We start from the raw sequence: 25,982 nt of genomic DNA, 5'->3' as shown, positions 1-25,982 counted from the left end.
TAAATTTAAATTTGGAAAAGAAAAAGTTAAAGAAAGAATATGTAGCTTTTTGAAAAGAATTCCATTTTAACTACGTGGTCATGCACAGCGATCATTTACATAAATACATAAAAAAAGGGTTCCTAATTTAAGGAAAACATAAGAAAAAGCCGAGGGTCTTCGTCATTCAGTGAAAGTATAGCGGGAAGCGATAGTCAAGGCTTAAATGTCGCCCATCACCAACACCCTGTGCAAGAGTCTCTCTCAGAGAGAATATTTGGCGAAGTCGTGGAATTATAGAATACCTTGTGCAGAGGACCCCATTGCGTATACGAATGCGGCCAATGTTATTCCTTGGGTACGGCAGGATGCCTTAGAAATATCGAGAGTTTAGGCAATAGGAAGAAAGGCAGCTTGTCCACCTCCCCATTCTATATAATGTGGGCACTAATAGCCCAGGAGATGCAACAATATCACTCGCTTTCAAATGATCTCTGGTGGTATTAAAGGCCGTACTCGTAAGGTTTGACAGTGATGGTCAGGCCGCTTGTTCCAGATGAATTTTCCAGAGTTTAATTAATGGTTACAAATTGATCTGTGGAGTACGAGTGTTCACAGTAAATCTACCAATCGAACTAAGTTGTTTTCCTGCCTAATCCGATCCCATCTGATTAGAGAGGATCGAAGTAAGATTTTTCTCATAGTAGTTTTAGATATATAATTTCATATATCATGAAATTCTCCACATTAATAGTAGTTTTACATATATAATTTCATATGTCATGAAATTCTCCACATTAATTGTTATAAAAAAAAATAGGTAAATTGTAAAGAAATAAAATGAATTCCTAAACATGCTTCACTTATTTTTCAATGGACTTTAACTAATTTAAATGTGTAATAAAACCAGACACCCTATGATCATCGAGGGCATATAACTTGTTACTAAAAAGTACTGAATTTATCGGAGATTTGGATTTGCATAATTTTTAAATTATTTTTATATTTTAATTATTTTGATGATAAACCTTTTATGAATGGGTATTTAAATTTTTGTTAAAAATATTTAATTTATGGGTATTTTTTTTGTGGGCTTAATTTAGTCAAATGGTTTACCTAATACTTCATAATACGACCAATACACTAATTTAATTAACAGAGATTTGAATTTATATAATTGTAAGATTTATTTTAAATTTTAATGTTGAGATATTAATAATATTTTCAAAATATTATAAACCATTAAAAAAACATGTTCCTCACTTTGAAACCACGTCATGGTTATTTAAAAAATTTCGACGTATTTAATGGATTCTGATAGACAAAATGCCCAGCAAATTTTAACCTTTTAAATCTGTATTTAAAATAAATTTATGCTAGTTAAAATAAATATAAGTCATAACTAAATATAAGTCATAACCTCTTTGGACTTAAGTGCTCTTAAAAATCAAGGCGACATCTAAATTCCCCGTATTTGTGTTATATTCGGGGGAAGTTTACTTTTAGATTCAGTTGAAATGGTGATAATCTCAAAACGGTACATGATTGAAAGAAGATGGCTACCAGAACCAATTTTAGATTACGCAAAAGTGAAGGTCATGAAAATCTCTACCAACTATCTAAGCTCCCAATTACGCAATTGAGGAGAAATTTGCTACTAATACAATATATGGCCGCGCCAAATTAGCGCAGCTATATACGCGATGCATACATGAATTCTATGCAGAAGGAACAATCAGAATTGGGCGCTAATTTGCGTACCCTAGTTCCACATTATGAATACAAGACTCCTAAAGTACTCTCGGACTTAAAAGCGTTCACCACGGCATTGTTGCTTCTGCGTTACTCTTGATGCATATTAGAATGGCTTAAAATTGCAGTCCTTCGAACGTCTGGCCAAATTGCCAATTTGCAGGAGCAATGTTATAGGAAGTGATAGTTCTCCCGTTGCTGGTGGTGACCTGGAAGGACAGACTCTGCCCATTTAAATAGGAGTTGCTCTGCCAATTCTGTCCCCAGTTTCGGGACATTGCTTTCCAACTAGTGTTGGAGCCTTTGATGGAAACCGCCTCCACATCCCCTGCACCTCCTACATTGGTAATGAGCACCAAATTGAAGTAGGAGTGCCCATTGATCGTGAATCGAACTCCTCCCTTCCTCACGCATGGCACCCTGCACGCATATATATTAACCTTGCAGCTAAGGATTTCATCCTAATTAAAGTCCAGTTGGAAATAAAACTTCAGGTTGAAGAATAGGATTATAGTGTTGAATTACAGTAATCATTGATTACCTTCTGAATATGATTGGAACAATGCCACTTCTGTAAATGGCGATCTTTTGAAAAGCAGGCTGAGCCATGTCGAAGTGTTGGCGAGGAGGATTGCACCATCCTCCATTGTCGTTGGGAAGGGCAGAGTTAGGGGGGCAGAGGTTAGTAGCAGTAACTGTCACAGTGCCCAGTAGACACCACTGAGGGTCGTAGTGGTGGTTGCATTTCATTTGGTAGCAGGCTCCACATGTAGCTCCGTTGTTGAAAAGCGCCGTGCTCAGAGCTGCAGTGTTCGTTCCATAGCCTTGGCTATATAGGTTACCGTATCCGCACGCACCGCCTGTCAAATTAATTTCACGTTCGAGTTGCTTAGCTAACATATGGTATTAAATAATGATCTAAAGCTGAAAATGAAGCCAATATTTTTGAACTTATATGTAGGACCATGCAGGCGTCGATTGTCGAAGATTGAACTTACCCATTGTGCCTGACGCATCGCTGCCACCGTAAAACGTAGCATGCGCGGATTGCCAGTCGCTACCTAGTGCATAAGCTGCACCAGCTATCCACAGGAAACCGAACGTTGTGGCCAGTATTACGGGCGCCATTTCACAGCGAAATAGATGGTCGCTTAATGAATATCTGACGATAGAACTACGAAGAATGGAAAGCAGAACCGATCATCTCAATCGATGGCTGATTGGTGGACTCCAACAAATCTCCAAAATATATATAGAATCGGGAGGTGGATAAGTTAACGAAATTTCTTCCGCTAACGCCGGCACCCACCGCAACGAGCGGAGATTGTCTAGACATTATCAGTTGGAGAGTCGTTGGGTGCACAGTGCACATGCACCACTCGTTCAAACCCAGGGGTTCTTATTTTCAAAAGTCTGACCACAATATGATCGACACAACTGGAACTAGGGGATCTTGTTTTCAAAAGTCTGACCAAAATATGACCGACACTACTGGAACTAGGGGTTCTTATTTTCAAAAGTCTGACCACAATATGATTGACACTACTGGAAAGGCCGGTGGCCCGTTGGTCACAATTATTTTTTTCTTTTTCTTTCTTTTAATATATATATATATATACGCGCTAGAATAATGACTAATGACTCCGGCTTTATTTCTTTTCTAATTCATTTTATCAAATTCTTATAATCTATGAAATGCACTATTAGTTTGATCGAACGGTAAAAAATAAAAATAAAAAAATTATCGATAGATTTAATGGTTTCAAAAATCTTTAGTTTAGAAAATTTACAAAATTTATCAATAATTTATGCAATTTTTACAGAAAAATATATCTTTATTTGGAAAATGAAATGAAGAAAGAAAAGACAAATAAAACTAGAGAATTTATAAAGAATCTAATAAAAAATAAATTCTCAAGACATAAAATTAAAAAACATAACAATAAAAATCAAAACAATAATAGCTCATATAACTTTATGTAAATATTTTCATTTATAGTAAATCATCACAAGGGACAAAAATTACCTTTTTAATATAATATACAAGAACTTAAAAAAACAAAATCCCTATAAAATGTGGTGGTAAGAAAAAGCATATACCACAACTTTTACATACAAATATCATTTAGGTTGTTTAACTTACCACTACAAAGCCTATTTCCTACCAATATCAATTATGTTGTTCAACTTACCATTACAAAGCCTATTTCCTATTGTACCTTGAAAGTTTCTCAATAAAAAAAATTGGCACTTACTAGATTTCTAAAATAGAAATTGGAAAGATTCCCAATAAAAAAAACCAATGAAAAACAAAAACCATATTAATGGCTTAAAAAACCCAACTTTGTGTCGGAAATTCAAAAACTACAAAATTATAACATAATAACAAAATGTAAAACTATCTTCATTCAATAAAAGAGATCGGTAACTATATGTGCACTTATTAGATTTCTAAAATAGAAATCATTGAATGAAAGGTAGATATTGCCTTATCATCTTACTCATACCCATACTCTTTGGCATTTCATTAACAAATCTTTGTGTGGTTTTATTTACTTGTTGTATGCATTAAGTTATTTTATTTCTGATGCAAGATATGGTATTCATCTTCCTGTATCATTTTTAAATATTTTTTTTATTTTGTTTTTCTTTTATAAAAAAAATCTGGCACATGTGTGATAAGCTAAATTGTTTTAATTGAAATTTAATGTGATATTTGATCTCTGAAATAAGAGTATCTTTTTGTCTTGTTAATATTTTTTTTGAGAAATATTCTATCACACTAGTTAATAATTATCATTACATCATTATTATCCACACTAGTTAATAATTATCATTACATTATTATTATTAGTATAGTGGATTGGATTTCTTATCAAGTTAAAAAATAAGTATCTAGCAATTTAGAAAGATCGGATAGAGATCCATGACAGGTTTAGGTCTTCTGTTCTAGTTTCGTCGGCCAGTAGAGATCATGTTTTGAAGATGTCTTCATCATACATGTATTTAGAACTTCTTGTACTTTTAGCGATAATTTATAGTTTTCGCTTCCTACTTCATTGAAAAAATAAAAAAAACTATGTACAAACAATATAGGTGTTGATAAATAATAACATTTGTACCATAATCAAAAATAAATATATTCTTTTCTACATAAGAATTTATATATATATATAATTTATAAAATAATTCCTGAATTCAAGCGCAGACACGAATAAGCATAAACCTTTCGTTCTCAACCTACTTTTGAGTAGGGAGAAATTATAAGCTTAATCGTTGCCCACCAGCCGTGACGGTTATAGGATGGTCAGACCTTTGAATATAATAAACGCCCTATCGCGGCAAATGAACGTGGCCTCCGGCCACCGTTTGTTTTAACGTGCCACGTACGTCCACCAAATAACTTAACAGCAAATCATATCTCCGCACGTTGCGATGGGTAACCCCATTCGCGGAAGAAAATTTGATCCTTTGTCCACCTCCCAATTCTATTAATTGGGAAACCTCAGAGTCCAAGACTCGGTTGTGGATTCAGGCATCACTTCTCACCCCAGATATCAGTTCAGTTGAAGTCTACTTATATTAAGCGACAGTAAAATGGCGCCTTTAACACTGGCCACTATGTTCAGTTTCTTGTGGATAGCTGGCGCGACTTTTGCACTAGATAGTGGCTGGCAATCTGCACATGGTACGTTTTACGGTGGCAGCGATGCGTCGGGCACAATGGGTAAGTTCATACCTCCACAAAACTCCCGCCCTGTGGACGTCTGGGTGGGCGCAGACACTAATCTCTTTGCAGTTTCAGCTTTAGATTAGTAATTTAATACCATACTTTAGCTAAAGCAAATCGATGGTGAAATTAATTTGACAAGCGGTGCGTGCGGATACGGCAATTTGTATAGCCAAGGATATGGAACAAACACTGCAGTAGCTCTGAGCATGGCGCTTTTCAACAATGGCGTTAGTTGCGGAGACTGTTACGAAATGAAATGCAACCACCACTCCGACCCTGAGTGGTGTCTACCAGGCACTGTGACAATTACCGCTACTAACCTCTGCCCCCCTAACTCTGCTCTTCCCAACGACAATGGAGGATGGTGCAATCCACCTCTCCAACACTTCGACATGGCTCAGCCTGCGTTTCAACAGATCGCCATATACAGAAGTGGCATTGTTCCAGTCATCTTCAGAAGGTAATTAATTAATTATTACCCTAATTAGTCTGTCAACAATATATTCCTATTCTTCAATCTTGAGAATTTATTCCCAACTTGACTTTAATTGCGATGAAATGCTGAAGTGCAAGATTAATATATATCCGTGCAGCGTTCCATGCGTGAGGAAGGGTGGAGTTAGATTCACGATTAATGGGCACTCCTACTTCAATTTGGTGCTCATTACCAACGTAGGAGGGGCAGGGGATGTGGAGGCGGTTTCCATCAAAGGTTCCAACACCGGTTGGCAAGCAATGTCCCGCAACTGGGGACAGAATTGGCAGAGCAACTCTTATTTGAATGAGCAGACTCTGTCCTTCCAGGTCACCACCAGCGATGGGAGAACCATCACATCCTATAACGTCGCTCCCGCAAATTGGCAATTCGGCCAGGCATTTGAAGGACAGCAATTTTAACCCATTTTCAACTGCATCAAAACTAACCTATCGAAGAGTAACGCAGAAGCAACGAAACCGACGTGATGGTAGAATATCACACTTTTAAAGTGGTTATTACTCCGATAGTACATAGGCAGTATTCCAAACTAACCAAGGGTATGACGATTACTGCCCACTTCTAATTGTTTCTGCTGTATAAAATTGATATACACTTCCTCTGTATTGATGCGCTGACTGGTGACGGTGATATATTGTATCAGTGACATGTTTCTCCTAAATTCGGTAAATTGGCGCTTTTATATTTTAATTGTTATCGTTGATAGAAATTATTGGAGATTTTGATGACCTCTACTCAAGCGTTGTCTATATGTATGCAGTGATTGAGTTAATTGATTTTGGTAGCCTTAGGCTCCACTAATTAGTTGAAGCAAAGTGTTTTACGTAATAATATATATTGGGAATGATACACCTTTCGAACTAATTAATTGAAGTAATGAGTTTTGTATGCAGTGATTGAGTTAATTGATTTTGGTAGCCTTAGGCTCCACTAATTATTTGAAGCAAAGTGTTTTACGTAATAATATATATTGGGAATGATACACCTTTCGAACTAATTAATTGAAGTAATGAGTTTTACGTAATTATTGGGAACGATACAATCATGTTACCTTTGGTTGATGATCTTCTTAAATTTATATGGAACTTTGACAAATTTATTTCACAGGTCAGTGAAAGCGCTGCACACATTCAAAGCCTCTCTGTTCATCTCGACTCCTGTAACGTCCCGAGGTTCTTACCCGAGGTGCGACGCGTTTGGGCGACGAGCGAGCTGGGCGCGCGTGCGTTTAGGAGGCGAGTTGGGCCGCACGAGAGTTGTGCAATAGAGGCGCGACACGGTGGTGCGACAAGCTTGCGACCAAACATGCGACAATAATGAAGTGCAATAGAGTATTTATACACCTTGGAGCGTTGTGCGGTTTACTTGGAGGTCGACTCATGATGGAGGGCGGGCCGACTCAAGTATGGAGCGTTTGGCGTTGAAGAAGGGTGTGCGCACGAAAGTTGGGTGGTTGGTTGGGCAAGCCCCACCCCCACTTACGATGACTATATATTATGGTGCGTTTGGAACAAGAGGTGGTAAAGGCGCATAGCTCATGCGCTCCTCTTGGTTTAGACGCACAGATTGTAGGTCGTACTTGGTGTTGGGTGAAGGTGCGGGCGAAGGTGCGCCCGGTGATCGGTTGAGGCGTGCACGGTGAACGTGTGGCGCCCAGTTTGTGCGAAGGCTTGGCGTGGGTGTCTTGGTGATTCAGGTGAGCGCCCGCCCATCGTGCAAGTGTGCACGAAAGCTTGTTGGTGTGTTGGGTTGTGAATGGAAGTGTGTCTCGGGTGGAGGCGCCCGCGTGTGGCGACTTGGAGGCGCGCCCAAGTTGGTTAAACAACACGATTGTGCGACGAGGTGAACGAAGAGTTGGAGAGTCGTGTGGCGACTGTGCGGAGGTGTCGACGCGCTGGGCAACCGAGTTTGCTGAAGTTGTGAAAATTGACTAAGTGTAAATTTGGGGTTTCCTAAGATTTGACTTGTACATTGTAAAAGTGAAGATTGTATAATATATTGATTCGGGCAAACTCATATTGCAGGGAGTTGCCCCTCCCTTTACACTGTAGTACATTTCTCTTGTATAATGTTGTTGATAATGAATGTGTATGTGTATTCATTGGTATAAAGGAACACATTAATAATACTTGGTTGTGAAACACCAACTAAGTAGGAAAAGTGGAATGTTAGGCGTAGTCCACGAACATAAGTATTGGTGAAAAGAAAGTGTTCAGTGGTGTCGCACCTCACTATAAGCGGTTGAAAGACTACCGCAGGTGTAGGGGCATGAAAGTTGGTATTATTGCTCGGTTGGAGCTGGTGTTAGAGCAATGTTGTTCGTGACGAAGTGCAGGTGTGGGTACACTTGGAAGCTTGATAGCTGATGACGGTGGAAGCAGGTACTTGCAGGTGAAGGAAGCTAGTTTCACATACAAGTAGAACAATGGCCAGTTCATGGTTGCAGGGAACTTGGTGAATCTGGTGAATGGTGAAACATGTTTGGCAGAGGTGAAGCTTAGTGCTTGGGCCAAGCTAAACAACAAGGCATGGCAGGTTTCGAAGAATGCGAAGGGAAGCTCTTGCTTACCTTATACAGGTTGAAGCGGATGAAAGAAGAGAATCCCTGGATTCAAAAGGAACTTGAAGTCTTGGAAAGGAATGTTGAAGACGAACTTCTTTAACTTCGTTAGACAATGGAGCAAGATGAAGTTGCAGATTGTGCTGACAAAGAAGAGGAAGCCGTGATGATTGAAGATGTTGCAGATGTGACAACGATGGAGGATGAACTTGAGGATGATCAAGTTGGACTAGGATCGTGCAGTTTGCAAACATGGATGGATGCGGATACTCACATGGAGGAGCCTCATGATGATGATGAAGTAAGTATTGATACTTGTGTTTCACTTGAGCATTTGGTAGATGAACCGTATGCAGGGAAGGGCAAAATCAGTTTGTCGATGCTGGGGAGGATCTTACCATGGATGTCTATGATGAGACCTTGTATGGAGAAGCAATGATTGTTGACCATTGCAGGACTTGTTGGGGTTGTTTGTGACCTTATGGTAGAAGGTACAAGGGTCCATGACAAGGGAGGAACATGATGATCGTTGTGAAGGATTGGGTCATGCTTTAGCCACATTGGCTAAGTGCCCGGCATGACTCATGGAAAGATTGAGGAGGGCACACTCTTGAGGTATGATGATACTTGGGTGGACTTCTCATGGCCGAGACCAAGAGATAACCTTGGTGGAACCTTTAGTGGGGGAGCTATGATGGAAGGGACTCGTGATGATGATGATGATATGGTTGGGTGACCGAGTTCACTAGACCGAAGATTGCAGACTTGGATGAGGATGACCGATTGTTGTGACGGGTCTACTTGGTTGGACTACATGGGCAACTTAGTCATGGACATCAAGTTGGAGACATAGAGCATGACAGTCTTATGCAGGGACATTATGCGGGGGCACTTGTAGAGGTGTCACTTATGGGCATCCAACGAGGAGTGCCAAGGTAGGGATGTTGTGCAGGTAGATTTGCTGAGGTGACATGGAGATGTTTTACTTATGAGACGATGGAGAGGTTGTACACTCTTGTAAAACAAGACCATGGACTTGGATTGGATTGTGAGCAGACTATGGAGCATTCCTACTACATGGAGAGCTGAGGCATCTTGCAGAGACCGTTGGGCCGAGACTTGTATGCTTGCTGAGATGTTGGTTGGGGATGGTTTATGGAACTCATGATGGCATGAGATTGTTGTGACTTTTGGGGACTTCATATATGGTGGACTTGGAGGATCTGATGCATTGAGAAGCTGAGGTCAGAGACTTTGATGCAGGTGCATACTTCCGAGTACATGCATGGGTGTGGCTTGGAAGAGTGACTTGATGTGGAGGACCGATATGAGACACTTTGGAGTGATGGAGTTATGACGATGATGATGCCTTGGTGACAACACTTGGGCATGGGTTGAACAGAAACTCAACTACTTTGGACACATGGACGCTGATGGATCTATGATCATGGGCAGCACATGGATAGATGAGACAAGTGTATACTTATTTCTATGGATGGCACATTGCAGATATGATGGATGTTGCTTCATAGACCTGGATGTGGCACACCGAGAGTTGGAGATTGATGAGATGATCTCTTCATATGGAAGAGATACACACATGGATGATGTTGGGATAGATGTGGCTGATTTCATGTAGCACATTGACACTAAACATTATGGACAACATGTTGCAGATGAGATGAGGAGTACTTCATGGACCTGAGCATGGCTTACACCTATATGGAGATGGATTCTTGATCGTGTTGAGGATGTGACGGGATTTTTTGAGAAACGACTGATGATGGCATGAGGATGTTCACTCTCATGGTTTGAGCGTGACAGTTGGATTAGCTACCCAACTAGTTCGGACATGGGGTCGCGAAGTGTGCAGAGATGTGTTAGCATTGTGTTGGAGTATCATGGCAACAGTTCACATGATGACACATGATGAGGTCGACACGAGATGTGCAGTAGGCATGTAGCTTAAATGGAGGGGCCAGCCTTCCACGGTGGAGAGTAGCATGTGGAGATTGTGACAGGGTGATCGATAATCATGGATTGAGATGATCTATGATGGACGACATACCGATGAGGTGTATACCTTGGTATGATGAGGTTGGTGACAGATGGTTGCCGAGGCGAGACATGATGGAGACAGTGGTTCTACATATGTTGCAGGGATGTTTGCAGTATGTGGAGGAGTTGACATCATGGATATTGATGATCTTGGTGGATGGCTACCTAGATGATATGTTGTCGACGACGACAGCGATTTCAGGTGGAGGAGGATGTAACGTCCTGAGGTTCCTACCCGAGGTGCGACGCATTTGGGCAATGAGTGAGCAGGGCGCGCGCGCGGTTAGGAGGCGAGTTGGGCCACACAACGGTTGTGCGACAGAGGCACGACACGGAGGTGCGACAAGCTTGCGACGAAACATGTGACAATAATGAAATGTGATAGAGTATTTATACACCTTGGAGAGTTGAGCAGTTTACTTGGAGGCCGACTCATGATGGAGGGCGGGCCGACTCAAGTATGAAGCGTTTGGCATTGAAGAAGGGTGTGCGCACGAACATTGGGTGGTTTGCTGGGCAAGCCCCACCTGCACTTACGATGACTATATATTATGGTGTGTTTGGAGCATTTAGACATCATCATTTGATCACATCTTCGCATAAGGAGTTAAGTGCGCAGTTAAGTGCGTAGGAACAAGAGGTGGTAAAGGCGCATAGCTCATGCGCTCCTCTTGGTTTAGCCGCACGGATTGTAGGTCGTACTTGGTGTTGGGCAAAGGTGCGGGCGAAGGTGCACCCGGTGATGGGTTGAGGCGTGCACGGCGAACATGTGGTGCCCGGTTTGGGCGAAAGCTTGGCGTGGGTGTTTTGGCGACTCGGGTGAGCGCCCGCCCATCGTGCAAGTGTGCACAAAGGCTTGTTGGTGTGTTGGGTTGTGAACGGAAGTGTGTCTCGGGTGGAGGCGCCCATGTGTGGCAACTTGGAGGCGCGCCCAAGTTGGGCAAACAACACGATTGTGCGACGAGGTGAACGAAGGGTTGGAGAGTCGTGCGGCGACCGTGCGGAGGTGTCGACGAGCTGGGCAACCGAGTTTGCCGAAGTTGTGAAAATTGACTAAGTGTAAATTTGGGGTTTCCCAAGATTTAACTTGTACATTGTAAAAGTGAAGATTGTATAATATATTGATTCGGGTAGACTCATATTGCAGGGAGTTGCCCCTCCCTTTATACTGTTGTGCATTTCTCTTGTATAATGCTGTTGATAATGAATGTGTATGGGTATTCATTGGTATAAATGAACACATTAATAATACTTGGTTGCCAAACACAAACTAAGTAGGAAAAGTGGAATGTTAGGCGTAGTCCACGAACATAAGTATTGGTGAAAAGAAAGTGTTCAGTGGTACCGCACCTCGCTATAAGCGGTTGAAGGACTACCGCAGGTGTAGGGGCGTGACAACTCCTCCTACAATTCCTGTTTTTTCTTGCCGGTGCTGTGAAATTGCGAATGTTATCTAATATTCCCTTGCTAAATGGCGAATACGCGTTTGACTGAGGACTTCGTCGTTGTTCAGACGTTTCTGTGGTTTGATGATGTCATCGGCTAAACAACAGAGCAATATAGCACCCATCCGCGCAGCAGACGAACTCTTTTGTATTGACGACCTAAAAATGCCGTGCTTGCCATATTTTACAATTGATGTCCTAACAATACTCTTTTGTATTGACGACCTAAAAATGCCGTGCTTGCCATATTTTACAATTGATGGCCTAACAATTCAATGCCTAGTATATTTTACAATTTTCCCACCGACGACCAACCACCGGTCCAATGTTTGCTGCATTTACATTCGGAATGCAATTCTCTCCTATTTCTTGGGAAAAAACTATCGCCGACCAGGCACACCCTCGTCGGCACTTTTGGCAGCAAAATCATTTTACATACACCAGACCTTTTCCAATAGCCTGACTTAAGCGACAAAATCATTAAAAACACGGGGGCATTTCAATACATTCCAGCCACAAAATCCTTCATCCATGAATATTGTGATTCCCGTTTTGGTTTTTTTTATCCTAGCCATTTTTCCTTTTGGCAATGATTAATGAGTTCATAATCTTAATCTTTTATGAAATGAAATAAGAGTACAATAGGCAATGCCATAATCTTTTTAGAGTCTTAATCTTTTATGAGTTATTTGTACAATGGACAAGCGAGGTGGTTTCGGGTGGTTCTCACATCTGTGAGATGGAGTTAGATTGGGTCCGCTATCATTACAACTAGGTGCATTAAGCTTATCTTAAAGTGAATATTTATTAGTGTAGAAATTTAATTTAAAAAATTATAATATTGTTGATCAAATGCTTCACTACATTATTTAATTTTGTTAATAATTTAATATTTAATATTTTTATTAATTAATAGTAACATTTATAAAGAGTAATTATCATTTTATAATTAATTTTTTACATTTCAAAATTCATTAATCCTCTAAACTTTTTAATTTTTACTTACAAATTTCTCCATTACCTCACATGTCCAAGTGTCAAAATATTTACATTCAACCCCTGCAATTACTTACCCGTAAATTAGTAGAGCAGTAAATCTACAACTACAAATTACAATTCAATTCCTATTGAATTTAATAATTTATTATTTAGATTATAAAATTATTATGATAAATACATTTTAAAAAATATTATTTTAAAATTAACTGGATTTGAATTAAAATTTAACGTAATATGTGACACTAACATATTCTATTAAAAAAAAAAAAATTAACTAAACTTACACCATGAAATTAATAAGTAATTTTATAAATGAAATGAATAATAAATACAAATAGATCTTATATTGCCAAAAAATTTAAAATCATAAAAATTAGTTAAACTTGCACAACAAAATGAATAAGTAATTTTATGCTTATAATGACATCTAATGGTATTCATTTTATGCTTATAATGACATCTAATGGTATATGAAAGGTGGAGAACTATGTCGATCAAGGTATACGAACCACTTTATTAATCCAATTGTTGTTATTGTGGATACCAATACCTAATGACTCTAGTTCTTACAAATTATACATTCAAATCTTAATAAATTATGGTAAAAAACAAGATTAAAATATTCTTTATAGCAAGCTCATACAACACATTTTAAATTTGTTTAACACAACTATTTTGTAATGTTACATCGACAACACCATATCCTTTGATTTGATGTGAGTGATCATCCACAAGATATATATTATTACATTCTTGAATTCATAATATGTTGTTTCTCCTTTATCAACAAAATTGCCAATATTCCCTTTACTTCTATGTTTGGACTCACTTAAATTCATTTTGAAGCAATCTCTAGAATAACGTCAAAACTTGTGACAATAAGAACATGCATCATTCTTTTTAATATTAACATCGAAATTTCGTTGTGTCATAGCTTGATGTGGCTTTTCACATGGTCGATTTACATATTTTTTACTTCCTTCTCCTTATTTTCTTCCCATGGATTTCTTCTAGAAGGATGATTTCCTTTTACTATTAATGCGAAGCCTAAATAATGAGACTTGCAATTAATCCTTTTCCTTCATTGTTCTTTTTATTGCCAAAGAATACGGTGAGGTCACCAAATATACGTGACGTTTCTCATGTTACAAAGCCCTATAATAAACATACAATATTACTCTAAAATATCATTCAACATTATCGTTACCATATCTTTGCTTCAGATTTTTTCACCAATATCACCCAGTTTTTCTTTCAAATATTGAATTCTAGAAATAAAACTATTACATTCTCATTCTCCTCTATTTTAATTGAAAGAAATTGATTTTTAAGATCTAAAATCGGTTTGCATTGTTGTTTTATACAAACCTTTAAGGGTATTCTATCTCTCCCTGAATTTCTTGTAGTCTCTGATATGAAAAATAATATTGTCCTTCACAAACATTTTTAGAATCAACTTTTATTTTCTCTCATGGGGCTCCCAATTATGAACCTTTGTGAGGGCTTCAAGTTTGGCTTCACGTCTATATACAATAGGCCAAACATTTGTCCCTTCCATCAAAGTATGAATATTGAACTTACAATTCATATAATTGGACTTGTCTAACTTGTTTGATTCAAGATTTTCCAAATAGTTATTCATCAAGAACACCGTTAATAAGAAATAATTCCCACAAAAAATTACCTTCTCGAGGCCCTAGGATGTTTTCACCTCCTTTGTTGTTGATAAGATCAATAAGAGATCTGTGGATGAATACCTGCCCATCGTCAATTCCAAAAACAGTTGATCCAGTCTATTTCGATCACACTAACAACAAGAAAAATATATTACCTTCTACATAGTTCACAATTCTAGTTACACATATAAGATTCTTCCCCATATCCAAATTCGACTTCAAAATATATGAGTTTCAGCTATGAAAATAATTTTCCAAATCTAAATATTTTGAATGGGATAGAATCATCAAGAGAGAAATCTTCTTTAAGTATAACTCTCTTGTAACTCACTCAAGATACATATCAATCGAATCCTTTTCCATTCATGCAACTTACAACACCTCAACACAGTCTCACATGCAGTAATCTCATAGCTTTCATGACTTGAACAATCCTTAGCTAACTCAATTTAGACGCATGTAGCTTACATAGAATCCCACACAACAGTATTTCTTAGTGTAACATTCTTGATAGTCTGATGCTCGTTCACATTGCAACATCTCCAACATTCTTGTATTGACAACAACTTCAATGCAACAGTCCACACATTTTTCAATAGACAATAATTGACATAATATACGACTCTTTATTTTTTGATCTCGTTGTCAATTAAGAGGGTATCGTAGATTTGGAGACCTTGAGTGTTCAAAAATCCAACCCGAATTCGAAGTGATACAACATGACCCACTGTTCACACAAGTTTGTACACAGATTGGCTACAATAGACAACAATTTCAACATGGTTCATTATAATGTTGCATAGATCCATGTGCAATCACACTAACTTCCATCTCCACCCCTTCACACAACAAGAATACCATTTCACATACGCACCACACACCTCTCAATCAAACCTCTACATTTTTTTTACCTCTCGCTCTAATACTAAGACAAAATATTAAAGACAATAAATGGAAATGATGATGCAGCTCATAGGTGAGATAATAGTCACACTAAGAGGTTTCCCACACTCTCACATCACTTTATCAACATCCTCTTACTTTTATAGGTGACACAGAAAACTTTTGAGGTCTGGGTATTTCGACCTTTGATGGCTCTTGAATTTTGTGAGCCTAAGCACTCACCTCTAGAATCTTGAACTGGATTCTCTACAACAATGGAGCTCCTAAACCGTGCTTCCACTCATATCAAGTTTGCTTGTAAACTCAGGCTCCAAAAAATATTTTACTAACCTCACTTTCCGAAATTCTAAACAAATGCTCGAATAAACTAGGTCCCAACCCCATGGGTCCCATATCGATGTGAGGGGACATATTTTTTTTTTCACATTTTCCCCCTACAGGCCCGACCTCTTTGAGGCTTGACTAGGTTGACTAGGTCCCTATTAAGGTCGGGGGTTGAGGTAGATTTAGGGTCAGCTAGTTGGCTACCTTCTCTTATGCAGCTTCGAGTTGAGACCCATGTGGTCGATTTGACCTTCTTTTTCTATTGACGAGATTTGAAGTACACCAAGTAAAAGAACTATGTGTCCCGGAGAGACCTTCCCTTGGAATATAATGACAACCTCGGTAGCATATTAAACTCCTAGGGGTATCATTCCTTGTTGGAAAGCGTAGAAAACAAGAACATGATAAAAGACATGCACACATATGAATAAACACATTGGCTAAATCTATTTAAAATGAAAATGATTACATAGGACCTCTCTAGCCTTTTGGCCTATAGGCCTGCTCTTTACATTCTTTTTTGGCCTCTAATGGATTAATTCCCTTTTTCTCTATTTTACATTAGGTGGGGAAACCACCTTCTTAGCCTCAGTTTGCATTGTATTTGTCACCCCCTATGACACAAACAAGCTTCCTATATAAAAGAAACAAAAAAAATAGACCCTTAATAGAGAATCTTTCCATGTCTCGTATAAAGGCTATATTTTACATAAAAATAAAAACATAATCATGTCACCTGTCTATGCTTTCCATGCCACTCCTTTTGCATCTTATGTAATCAATTTCGATTGGGGTGGGGTCTATGCCCCTGCATCATACTCTCTCACTTGAAATTATTCATGATCTCCTAATCACGTGCTTCATTGTTGCAACTCTTTCTTCTCCACCTCACTATTATTTCACCACATGTATCACTAAGTAAGCTGCAACCATGGCCTCCATAGACACCTCACCAAATCTCCTCCTCTGGTTCAGACTTTCGACATCTCGTGTCACCTCCTCTGGAACCTCTCAAGTTTCCTCTACTCGCTTGGATATTTCATAATTTCACACCTCCTTCGACAATTATACCCATAATTGTAGCTGTGGGATTATCACATAACCTCTACCTAACCATAGCTAGATGTTTTCCTCCTATAGAAAGTATTTTCGTGCCATAATACCACCTTACATAGACCAATTATGGGGTTTGTTTATTTCGACTTTTGATGGCTCTTGAATTTTGTGATTCTCAAAGCTCACCTTTGGAAGCCTTTGAGTTATGGGCCCATAGAACTAGATTCTTTACAACAATGGAGCTCCAAAACCCTACTTTCACTCATATGAGGCTCACTTGTAAAATCAGGCTAAAAAATCTCTTTGAATAACCTCACTTTGTGGAAACCCTAAGAAATGCTCAAATAAACTAGGGCCCAACCCCCGGGGTCACACATCGAAGTCCGTTTCAGAGGTTTTTTTTAGCATTTTCCCACTACTTGCCCAACCTCTTCGAGTCCCAACTAGGTCCTGCCTAAGGTTAGGGGTTGGGGTGGAATTGAGGTCACTTGGTCAGCTATAATTGTCTTATGCGGCTTCAAGTTGAGGCATGAGAAGTTGACTTCACCTTGCACTATATATCGACAGGATTTGAAGTATGTTAATTACAAGAACTATTGGTTTGAACAAGACCTTCCCTTGGACCATAACGACAACCCCATTGTAGGATATTAAACTCCCAAGTGTCCCATTCTTATTCAAAAGTGCAACAACCAAGAACATGATAAAAACATGCATACATACAAATGAACATAGATGATAAATCTATTTAAAATAAAAATGATTACATAAGGCCTCCTTGGCATGATGGCCTATCATCTTGATTTTTACATTCTTTCAAGCCTCTATTGCCCTAAAGACCTCTCGCCTAGTTTTTAATGCTACCATCATTATGAAATCAAATAAAAAAATAATAATTAATAAAATGGTTATATGTTTTTTTGTAATATTTTTTTTTTTTAAGGATGACATATCTCATCTCTCACATTAAACATATAACCATTTTTAATTTTCAAAGGCTAAAATTGTGGCCAATAATTTGTTTTTGTTTATTATGATAACAAACTACATTTTTGTGGTAACAAACATATAACCATTTTTAATCTGCAACAGATGAAAACAAGACTCATAAGAATAATAGTTGCAAAGCATTATAGTCTCTTCCTACCACTAATTAATTGATTAACGACATGCTTCTTTGAGTTGTCTCTGCATTTTTCTTGCATCTGTATCTTTGCACCACTTCCTCCAAACACGCTTCCTTTGCACAACCAACTTTGAACAACCACATGCTTTCTTGGCACAACCACCTCTATAGAAACTTCCTATGCACATCCACTTCCACATATGCTTATTCCCCATATCAAAACTAGGGTTTAGTTCTCTCCACGAGTATTTGGGCATTTGCACTGTACTACACAATCACCTTTTCTTTTTTCAAGATCTTGGTGTTCTTGGTGCTTATGTTGTTGCTTTTGGTTAACTGATATTTTTCTCAGAACTTAATTGAGGTCGTGAACATTGAACGCCTATTAACAATCATGCTAATGGGGAAGAAACTTCATGAAGAGTTATTTCGTTCGCAAATGCATCTCCTTCACTGATAACTAGCAAGACCACCTTCATAAATTAATTGATAAATAGATTAAATCCCCATCAATTACACACATAAAGGAGCACCCTATAAGTAAGCCTCCTAATTAATTAATTAATTATAATCTCCCTTAGGCAGATCACACATTAATTAACATTTCTAACATATCGTATAACCATAGTGGATGTGGAAATAATTGATTAATTAATTAGCACGTATGTTTTCATTATACTTATATCTCGCTATAATTAATTATAAACTGTGCCAGAGAAGGGTTGTGTCGGAGCTTTCATTGTCCAGATTTTTCTCCACACTTCCAGACACAACAAAATGAAAAAGCTTACATACAAAATATCATTTCATATGTAATGTTTTAATATTGATAGTAAGTGGCATAATTTTTTATTTTATTATTAACCTTGCTTTAAGTTTTCATTGGTCTACACGTTAAACACTACTAGTTAGATATTTTGGTCTGAAGGAAAGTGGGTATAGATGTGAGCATATATTGAGAATATTGGATACAAGACTTAGAGAGATAAGTCATTCCTGTGAACTGCTAATTGGGAAGTGGTTTACTATCATCAATATATTTAGTGGATGTGCAGAGATTGTCTCGTTATGGAGAGCTCCACACCTCCAAACTCGCCGAGTTAAGCTCCACACTTCTGAACCTATACTGTGGAAGGGTGGAGACATCATTGTGTGGGACTGTTATTTATGCTTGCTTTGTGTATTTTGAAATACAATATCTATACAATAGTGTGGATGTCTGAACCTGCAACTTAATAATGGGAGGAATATACTCGCAAAGTTATCTGGTGCAACTGAATGGAAGCAAAAATCCATCAGATATTATGGTCGTAGAGAGAAGCTTAGGGTTGGAGACCTACCAACATCGACCTGCATTTCTCTAACCAAGTTACTTAACTACTACGTCATTAGTTCCTTGCTCCACCCAGGTTTGTTAGATCACCTCAAGATAGAGATATATTTAATTTTACAATCAATATGCTAATCAAGGTGAGCCCTCTTGAAAGTAATACATTCAAATTCCCTCTCGAAGGTAAGAATACAACCAGTTTCGATCCCTGAGCATCGAGATTTTCCTTCAGTGCAGAGATTTGGTTGAGGAATAAATATATTACTCTTCGCTTTCTGTTACGTAATTCAGCCCTATCTTCGCCAGCTCATGCGTAGGGTTTATGAATATGAATGAACCACAAGAAAGAATGGCTAGAAAATAAAGTAGCACCAATATGAATTAACTCACCGATGGCATCATCAATAGCAGAAATAGGGCATCCACTCTAAAATATATATATGATTTTGGTCCACACCATAATAAAAGAGCATGACCTACCCCATTTCTTTCTAAGGTTGCCACTAGTAGGAGTTGTCAGAGAAAAATCATAACCAACTTGATTGTAAGCCATTGTGGTGGCACTTAGTAGTAAGTGGCAACACCCATGTTACTAGCATGAGTCAAAACCTCTAAATTCCTAGTTGGAAAAACTAAAGCAACGATGGTTTAATTAATGGCATCAACGACATCAAAATAATTTGATGGATAGCATTAGCACACAACGCATCATAAGAAGAGGAAGCATTAGAGTACTAAAGCGGGGTTAGCATATCAAGGAGGGCGTTAGCACACGGCCTCACCACCCTTCACACCACGTTAGCAAAACTGGTTTAAAAAGCCACAATAGGCTTGAAAATGTAAGAGTCAAAACCTTGTTTCAAAAGATGATGAAGGCATATTAAAACGCCTTTTTTAAAAGAGTTTGAAAATTTCAAATTAAGAAAGGGAAAGCACGTGCGAAAAAAGAGTTTATGAGATTTTTAAAAGGTCTCGTTTGAAGTTTTTTTCGAACATGATTATTTCAAAAAAGATTTATTAAGAGTGGAAAGTTGGGTGATAAAATATTTTGATTAAAAGGTGTCTAGTGAATGGTATAAAGGTTTATAAAATATTTTTTTTTGGGGATATTTTAAAGTTTTTTGTTGGGGAGATTTATGAAGAAGTTATTTTCAAGAGAATAAAAAATAGGAAAAAGGGTTTTACTTATTTAGAGAAATTATGGCTTTGTAAAGTCCGTTAGTCTACAAAATTATTTGGTTTTTTGTCAAGCATGACAAGTTTCTGGGTGAAGATTGTGCCTTCCTAGGGCACATATTGAAATTATATTTTTTTCGGGGGCGATATGGAAGACAACCTCATGCAATCAGTGAAGAAGCTATAAGAAAAGGAATGAAAACAGTCATGGGTCGCAAAGAACAACTGAAGAAGACTAAGAAAAGGAATAGAAAAGAAGAGACAAAGAATATTGTCATGTTTAGAAAGGTTCAGGCCACAATCGAGGAAATGAGAAGTCTAGCAAAAGACAAAGAAGAATTTGGTGCAAGGGCGAGTGACATGCAACAACATGGTATGTCACAAGAAAAGAAGTCGGTTGCAGATCTGGGAGTAGATGAACAAGAATTTGAAAGGAAAATAGAGCTGGGAGAATCCCACTCAAAAGTGGATGATGGTTGTGAAGACCATAAAATTGACACCCATTATGCAAACATGCATATGGATGAAGAAGATGCAACAAAGATTGCAAAGAGAGAAGATGTACCCTCTGTATGTGAAGCAAAGCAAGAGCACATAAATAATCAAGGACTCCACTATAACGTGGATGATGCAGATGATGGTGAACCCCACTGTGATGAGACACATGTGGATGATGACTACAAAGTTAGATGTATATTGGTGAATCCATCTGCAGCTAATGGATTTGGTGAAGTTGAAAATGTTAATGAAATTGATAATAAGCGCATGCATGCTCGGATATCCTACCATAGTGTGGATTAACATTATGTTGATGATACGTGTGGTTTCTTTTTTTAAACAAGGATTGATTATGCCAATTTGGTAAGAGCGATGTTTGATGAAGCATTGAAGGTTGAAGCTATCTCTGTAGCAGTAATATATGAAGTAGTTGGAACTGCTCATGAAGCAGTATGTGATATAGAAAAAATGATGATCAAGAAGAGGATAAAGTGATTGAAGTGTTTTTAATGACAATATCCATTGACCACATAATAGTGGATGATAGTTTCAGTGAATTTGAAATGAAGGCAGAGAATGAAGAGGTAGAGCAAAAAGTTCTCACTGAAGAGCATAATAAAGATGTTTTTAACATTGTTTTTTAATATGCAGGTGTTCAAAATAGCATGGGAGAAAAAGTTGAAAACAAAGTTCTTAATAAATTTAATGTACATTTGAAGCTCATTGAAGAATGGTTTCAGAAACTGATACAACAAATTGAAGCAAGTCTTAAAGAAGAAGTTGGAATAAAAGAATTGAATGAAATTGTGAATGTTGATATTGAGCGTGAATATTACAGGAAAAAAACAGTAGTACTTGATGATGAAAGTGAAAAAAATGATATGGTTGTTTTTGAAGACAAATACGAATGCATTGAAACCATTTCTCAGCAATGGAGTGAAAAAGATATAAGATTGTGCTATCAAGAAATATGGCAGAAAGAAATTCAGGAATATGAAGAACAAGAAGTAGAGCAAAGAAGATAGTTTGAAGATGCAATGTTATGAGAACAGTGCATGGTTGAATGAATAGTTGAAGAGGAAGGTGTAGTACACAAGATCAGATTTTGTTTCAACGCATATTTAGGGAAAGTCAAAAAAAAATTACAGCAACAACAATTAAAGAAATATGGAGCCTACAACAAGAACACACAACAGAGAATGAAGCAATTTCGAGGATACAAAATCTAGAAGCAGAAAAAAAAATGCAAAATTGTGAAAGTCTTGAGTCATTGTAAGCCTAGCCGACACATAGACTAGCAGGCATGTTTGAGTGATAATTGAGTCAATTTCTATCGTAAGCCTAGCAGGCATAGTTAAGTCATGTTAAGTCATGTTGAGTAAATTTAAGTCATGTTTGAGTTACGTTGAGTCATAAGGTCGTAATTAAGCGGGGGTGTTATAAATTGTAATTACTCCTACATAACAGAGTTGGCTAAAATTAGAGAGTCAGTTAACTGAGCGTTGATTCAAGTTGATTTAAGTGATAGACAATTTTATTGTGTGGTTGCATGTCAAGTTATTTTAGGCGAGTCACTAGTCAAAACGGTTTAAATACCTCTCACTAGGTTCATTGTAATAATCAAGTTTCTGTGATCAATAAAATAGATGCAACTCATGTGTTTTGTGTGTGAATTTGTGTTTAAGCTCCTCATCCTTTCTAACAATTCTTAGTCGAAAGCAAGGGACTCACTCTGTGAGTTCGGAGGTGCGGCATTTTTAGGGTTATGCGGATCTCCACACCTCCAAACTTACGAAGTTAAGATCCACACCTCTAAGATCCGAATTTCTTGTCTATGGAATGTTTCACATACATGGAACAATGTACGGAAACCAATAGAATTGGATCTTGGAATTGTTACACTCAAAATTCCATTGAAACTAATTATGTTAAAATGTAACCCCAAATAGAGCAATAATAGACATGGGCCAAGTTCGATACTAAATGTAGCGAACTTGGAAGTGTAACAGATAGGGATATTGCCACATTTTGAGAGCAATTCTCTTGTGGATTCCAATCCTTCTGCACACTTGTACACGTATAGAGTCTGGTTCTCTTTACCATAATTTTGATGACAACATCTGTAGATTGTGAAGAGGGTATCTCCATATTGATGAGACGAGCTAAAAATTGGTAGCTCTTGCCCTTGACAATAAGGATGGGATCGCCAAGCCTTATAATTGTGTAATTTTGGCCATCGATGATGATTACTGGAGTTTAGTTGTTCACACAGTCAATTTGAAAAGAAATGAGATTACATCCATGCTTTGGGTTGGCCAAGGAACACATTATCTGAATATGAATCCCTCTCCCCAGTTTACATTACCCATTAGCTTTTGAGAGGTTGCTGCCTAGATACCATTGTGTGGAAGTTCATAGTGAGAATGTTCAGTTCATTGTGCAAATTTTCTGCACAATCGTAAAGTTTGTGATGGATGTAGAAGAGGTGAAGAACATTTGCATTTTTGGTAAGGGTTGATGCCGAAAAAATTTTCTTCTAAGGTTCTCTTCAATAGCCAAAAGGTACGTAGTAATTCTAGGGACGATATATTACTTTCGCTGATTGTTAGGAAAATTCCTTTGTTTACAAGTCTTAGGGATGCAACAATACAACACATTGACTTTACACCCTTTAGAATGTAAGAAGCTTCGAGATACTCACCCACGTGAAAAATTAGTGCAGTTTTTTAAAATAAATGGACCACATTGAACAAATGTGATTTAAAATGCTTAATTTTCACAATTTTCCTCTTTATCACTGTATACAAGGAGGATGACACCAACCCAAGTATGCATTTAGCATTCAAGATCTAAAAGCACGATAAAAAGCATTATCAAAATACAGAAACCATGTACTTTATGACATACGAAGACCTTGTACTTTCTACTAAATTGTTTTATAAAATTTTCGCATATTTTTCTCTTTTATTTCTACAGGTCAAAACACCCAAAATGCCTACAATTTACAATAAAAACGAAAGGAAATAATGTTTTAATTGGAGAAAACCAAGTACTTAATGACATACAAAGACCTTGTACTTTCTATGTTTATATTTTTTATTAATTTTTTGGATTTTTTTAGCTACATGACAAAACATGCAAAACGTAGAAAATGTACTAGAAAAATGAAAGGAAATAATGTTTTAATTGTATATTTATTCCATGCAGTTAGCTTTGCTGGTGCAAACCAGTAATGTGCAGAGCTTTCCACACAATGAAATCTCCACAGCAGTCACATAATAATTAAAAAAACAATTCCAAAACATTGTACAAAAATTGAAGGAAACTCTTATCAAGTGATATTTCCAATGCTAAATAGCCTTGTTACAAACAATGTTTCTCATTTCTCATTGATAAAAATAGAAAGCTTAATTTTTTCTCTTTATATATAACACATAAACTTAATGTACTAAGCCACTTGACATTCATAAAGCTTATATATATTATATTAAGCTGAAAACATTTAACCATTATTTTAATGAACATTGTAAATTTTAATAAGTTTGTATCGAGTATAACACAATAATTATTAGCACTATTGTTTTGAAAATCATTTCCATTAATGGCGAATACAATATACAAACCAGTCCTGTTAAGGGTGACAATTATTGAAAGATATCCATCGTCTATTGTGGCAATCTATAGATAAAATGATCCATCTGCACCATAGCCAAAAATAGTCCAAATCATAATTATTCACAAGAGTGCTTTAAGCATCATTGCCATTAATGGAACTATGATACACAAACCAGTACCTCTAAAAGAAACGGTTATTAAAGATCAACATTTATTGCAACTATATATATATAAACGATGCAATTTCATTTAAAGTTTATTCTCACACGCATGATAAAAGTCATCAAAGATTGTGCAATTCATTGTGAAATCTAGAATGAAGCGTGAATAAAGAAACTTCGCACACAACTTGATAAGAATTCAATGAATTTTTTTCTATAACTAATGGCAAGCCATCAACATGAAGGTGGAAACCTCAATAAAAAGTTTATGGAACTATGATAGTTCCGCTGGTGGTGGAACCTAGTTACTAGCTTGGTGCCAGGAGAGATGAATCCTCATATGGGAAAAGTGAACTGATTTAGGTCATTATCTGCATAGGTTGATTGAATATCCTTATAAAAAATCTCTGATGCAGGCAATGGTGGAGATGGAAGTCTATTACTAGTGTACCTATGCCCAATGTTCAATTGGTAGTAACAAAGTTAGGGTCATAATTCTACAATCGTTTGCAGGCTTAGAAAATCATTGTATGACCTCAAACAGGCCCCAAAATCATTGTATGACCTCAAACAGGCCCCTCATGCCTAGTATGCCAAGATTGTCAATCTACATTGTCGGCCAATAAACACCTGCTGAAGATGTTAATTTCAAATGTAGGCTTCGTCGATATGGAGGGATTGGCATACCAAGTATGGAGTATTATTTAAGAGGTGGAGAATTTGAGAAAGTGTATAGGAAATGGCTCATTTAAAATAAGAAAGAGAAATCATGGTGAAAGTTAATGAACTTCACGCTTCAACACATTGAATAAACATTGGAATGACAGTGATGCTGTTGAAGCGGTGGAGAATTCGGGAAATTGTATAGGATACAACTCATTTAAAATAAAAAAGAGAAATCATGGAAAAAGTCAATGAACTTCACCCTTTTGACACATTGAATAAACATTGGCATGATAGTGATGTTGATACTAACAATTTGAGCGTGGAGTAAGCTTGACTACAACTATAAATCTCGTCATCTTTAGTTTTTTTTATTGAAATAAACCTGCCTCTTGTGCTCAGTGTTTTGTGACTTGCTTCCTCCCCATAATT

At 37.4% G+C, this 25,982-nt stretch overlaps 2 protein-coding genes across 2 annotated transcripts; one reads left to right on the top strand and one right to left on the bottom strand.

Annotated features, from left to right (window-relative positions):
- Positions 1 to 1,847: 1,847 nt before the first annotated feature.
- LOC149164755 (expansin-A2-like) lies at positions 1,848 to 2,859 on the bottom strand. Its single transcript, XM_089430976.1, has 3 exons — positions 2,730 to 2,859; positions 2,273 to 2,591; positions 1,848 to 2,151 (listed from the first exon to the last, which is right to left on the bottom strand). Exons 1-3 carry the CDS (start codon positions 2,857 to 2,859, stop codon positions 1,848 to 1,850), a joined length of 753 nt encoding a protein of 250 aa, XP_089287102.1.
- Positions 2,860 to 5,328: 2,469 nt separating this feature from the next.
- On the top strand, positions 5,329 to 6,361 carry LOC149164754 (expansin-A8-like). Its single transcript, XM_089430975.1, has 3 exons — positions 5,329 to 5,462; positions 5,604 to 5,924; positions 6,058 to 6,361. The coding sequence occupies exons 1-3, from the start codon at positions 5,329 to 5,331 to the stop codon at positions 6,359 to 6,361; spliced, it is 759 nt and encodes a 252-aa protein (XP_089287101.1).
- The last annotated feature ends 19,621 nt before the right edge of the window (positions 6,362 to 25,982 follow it).

The sequence above is a fragment of the Pinus tabuliformis genome, chromosome 5_1 (assembly GCF_031772625.1).
Source record: "Pinus tabuliformis cultivar Carrire ecotype Pingquan chromosome 5_1, CPIR1, whole genome shotgun sequence".
Classification (NCBI taxonomy): Eukaryota; Viridiplantae; Streptophyta; class Pinopsida; order Pinales; family Pinaceae; genus Pinus; species Pinus tabuliformis.
The sequence above is the reverse complement of the archived record's forward strand: the minus strand, read 5'-3'. Positions and strand labels throughout refer to the sequence as shown.

Excerpts from the sequence above, each read along its gene's own strand:
- LOC149164755 (XM_089430976.1), bottom strand. The coding sequence starts at position 2,859 with ATGGCGCCCGTAATACTGGCCACAACGTTCGGTTTCCTGTGGATAGCT. Across the intron at positions 2,592-2,729 it reads CGATGCGTCAGGCACAATGG|GCGGTGCGTGCGGATACGGT; the intron begins GTAAGTTCAATC and ends TTAATTTGACAG. Across the intron at positions 2,152-2,272 it reads GTTCCAATCATATTCAGAAG|GGTGCCATGCGTGAGGAAGG; the intron begins GTAATCAATGAT and ends ATATGCGTGCAG.
- LOC149164754 (XM_089430975.1), top strand. The coding sequence starts at position 5,329 with ATGGCGCCTTTAACACTGGCCACTATGTTCAGTTTCTTGTGGATAGCT. Across the intron at positions 5,463-5,603 it reads GCGTCGGGCACAATGGGTAA|CGGTGCGTGCGGATACGGCA; the intron begins GTTCATACCTCC and ends TAATTTGACAAG. Across the intron at positions 5,925-6,057 it reads GTTCCAGTCATCTTCAGAAG|CGTTCCATGCGTGAGGAAGG; the intron begins GTAATTAATTAA and ends ATATCCGTGCAG.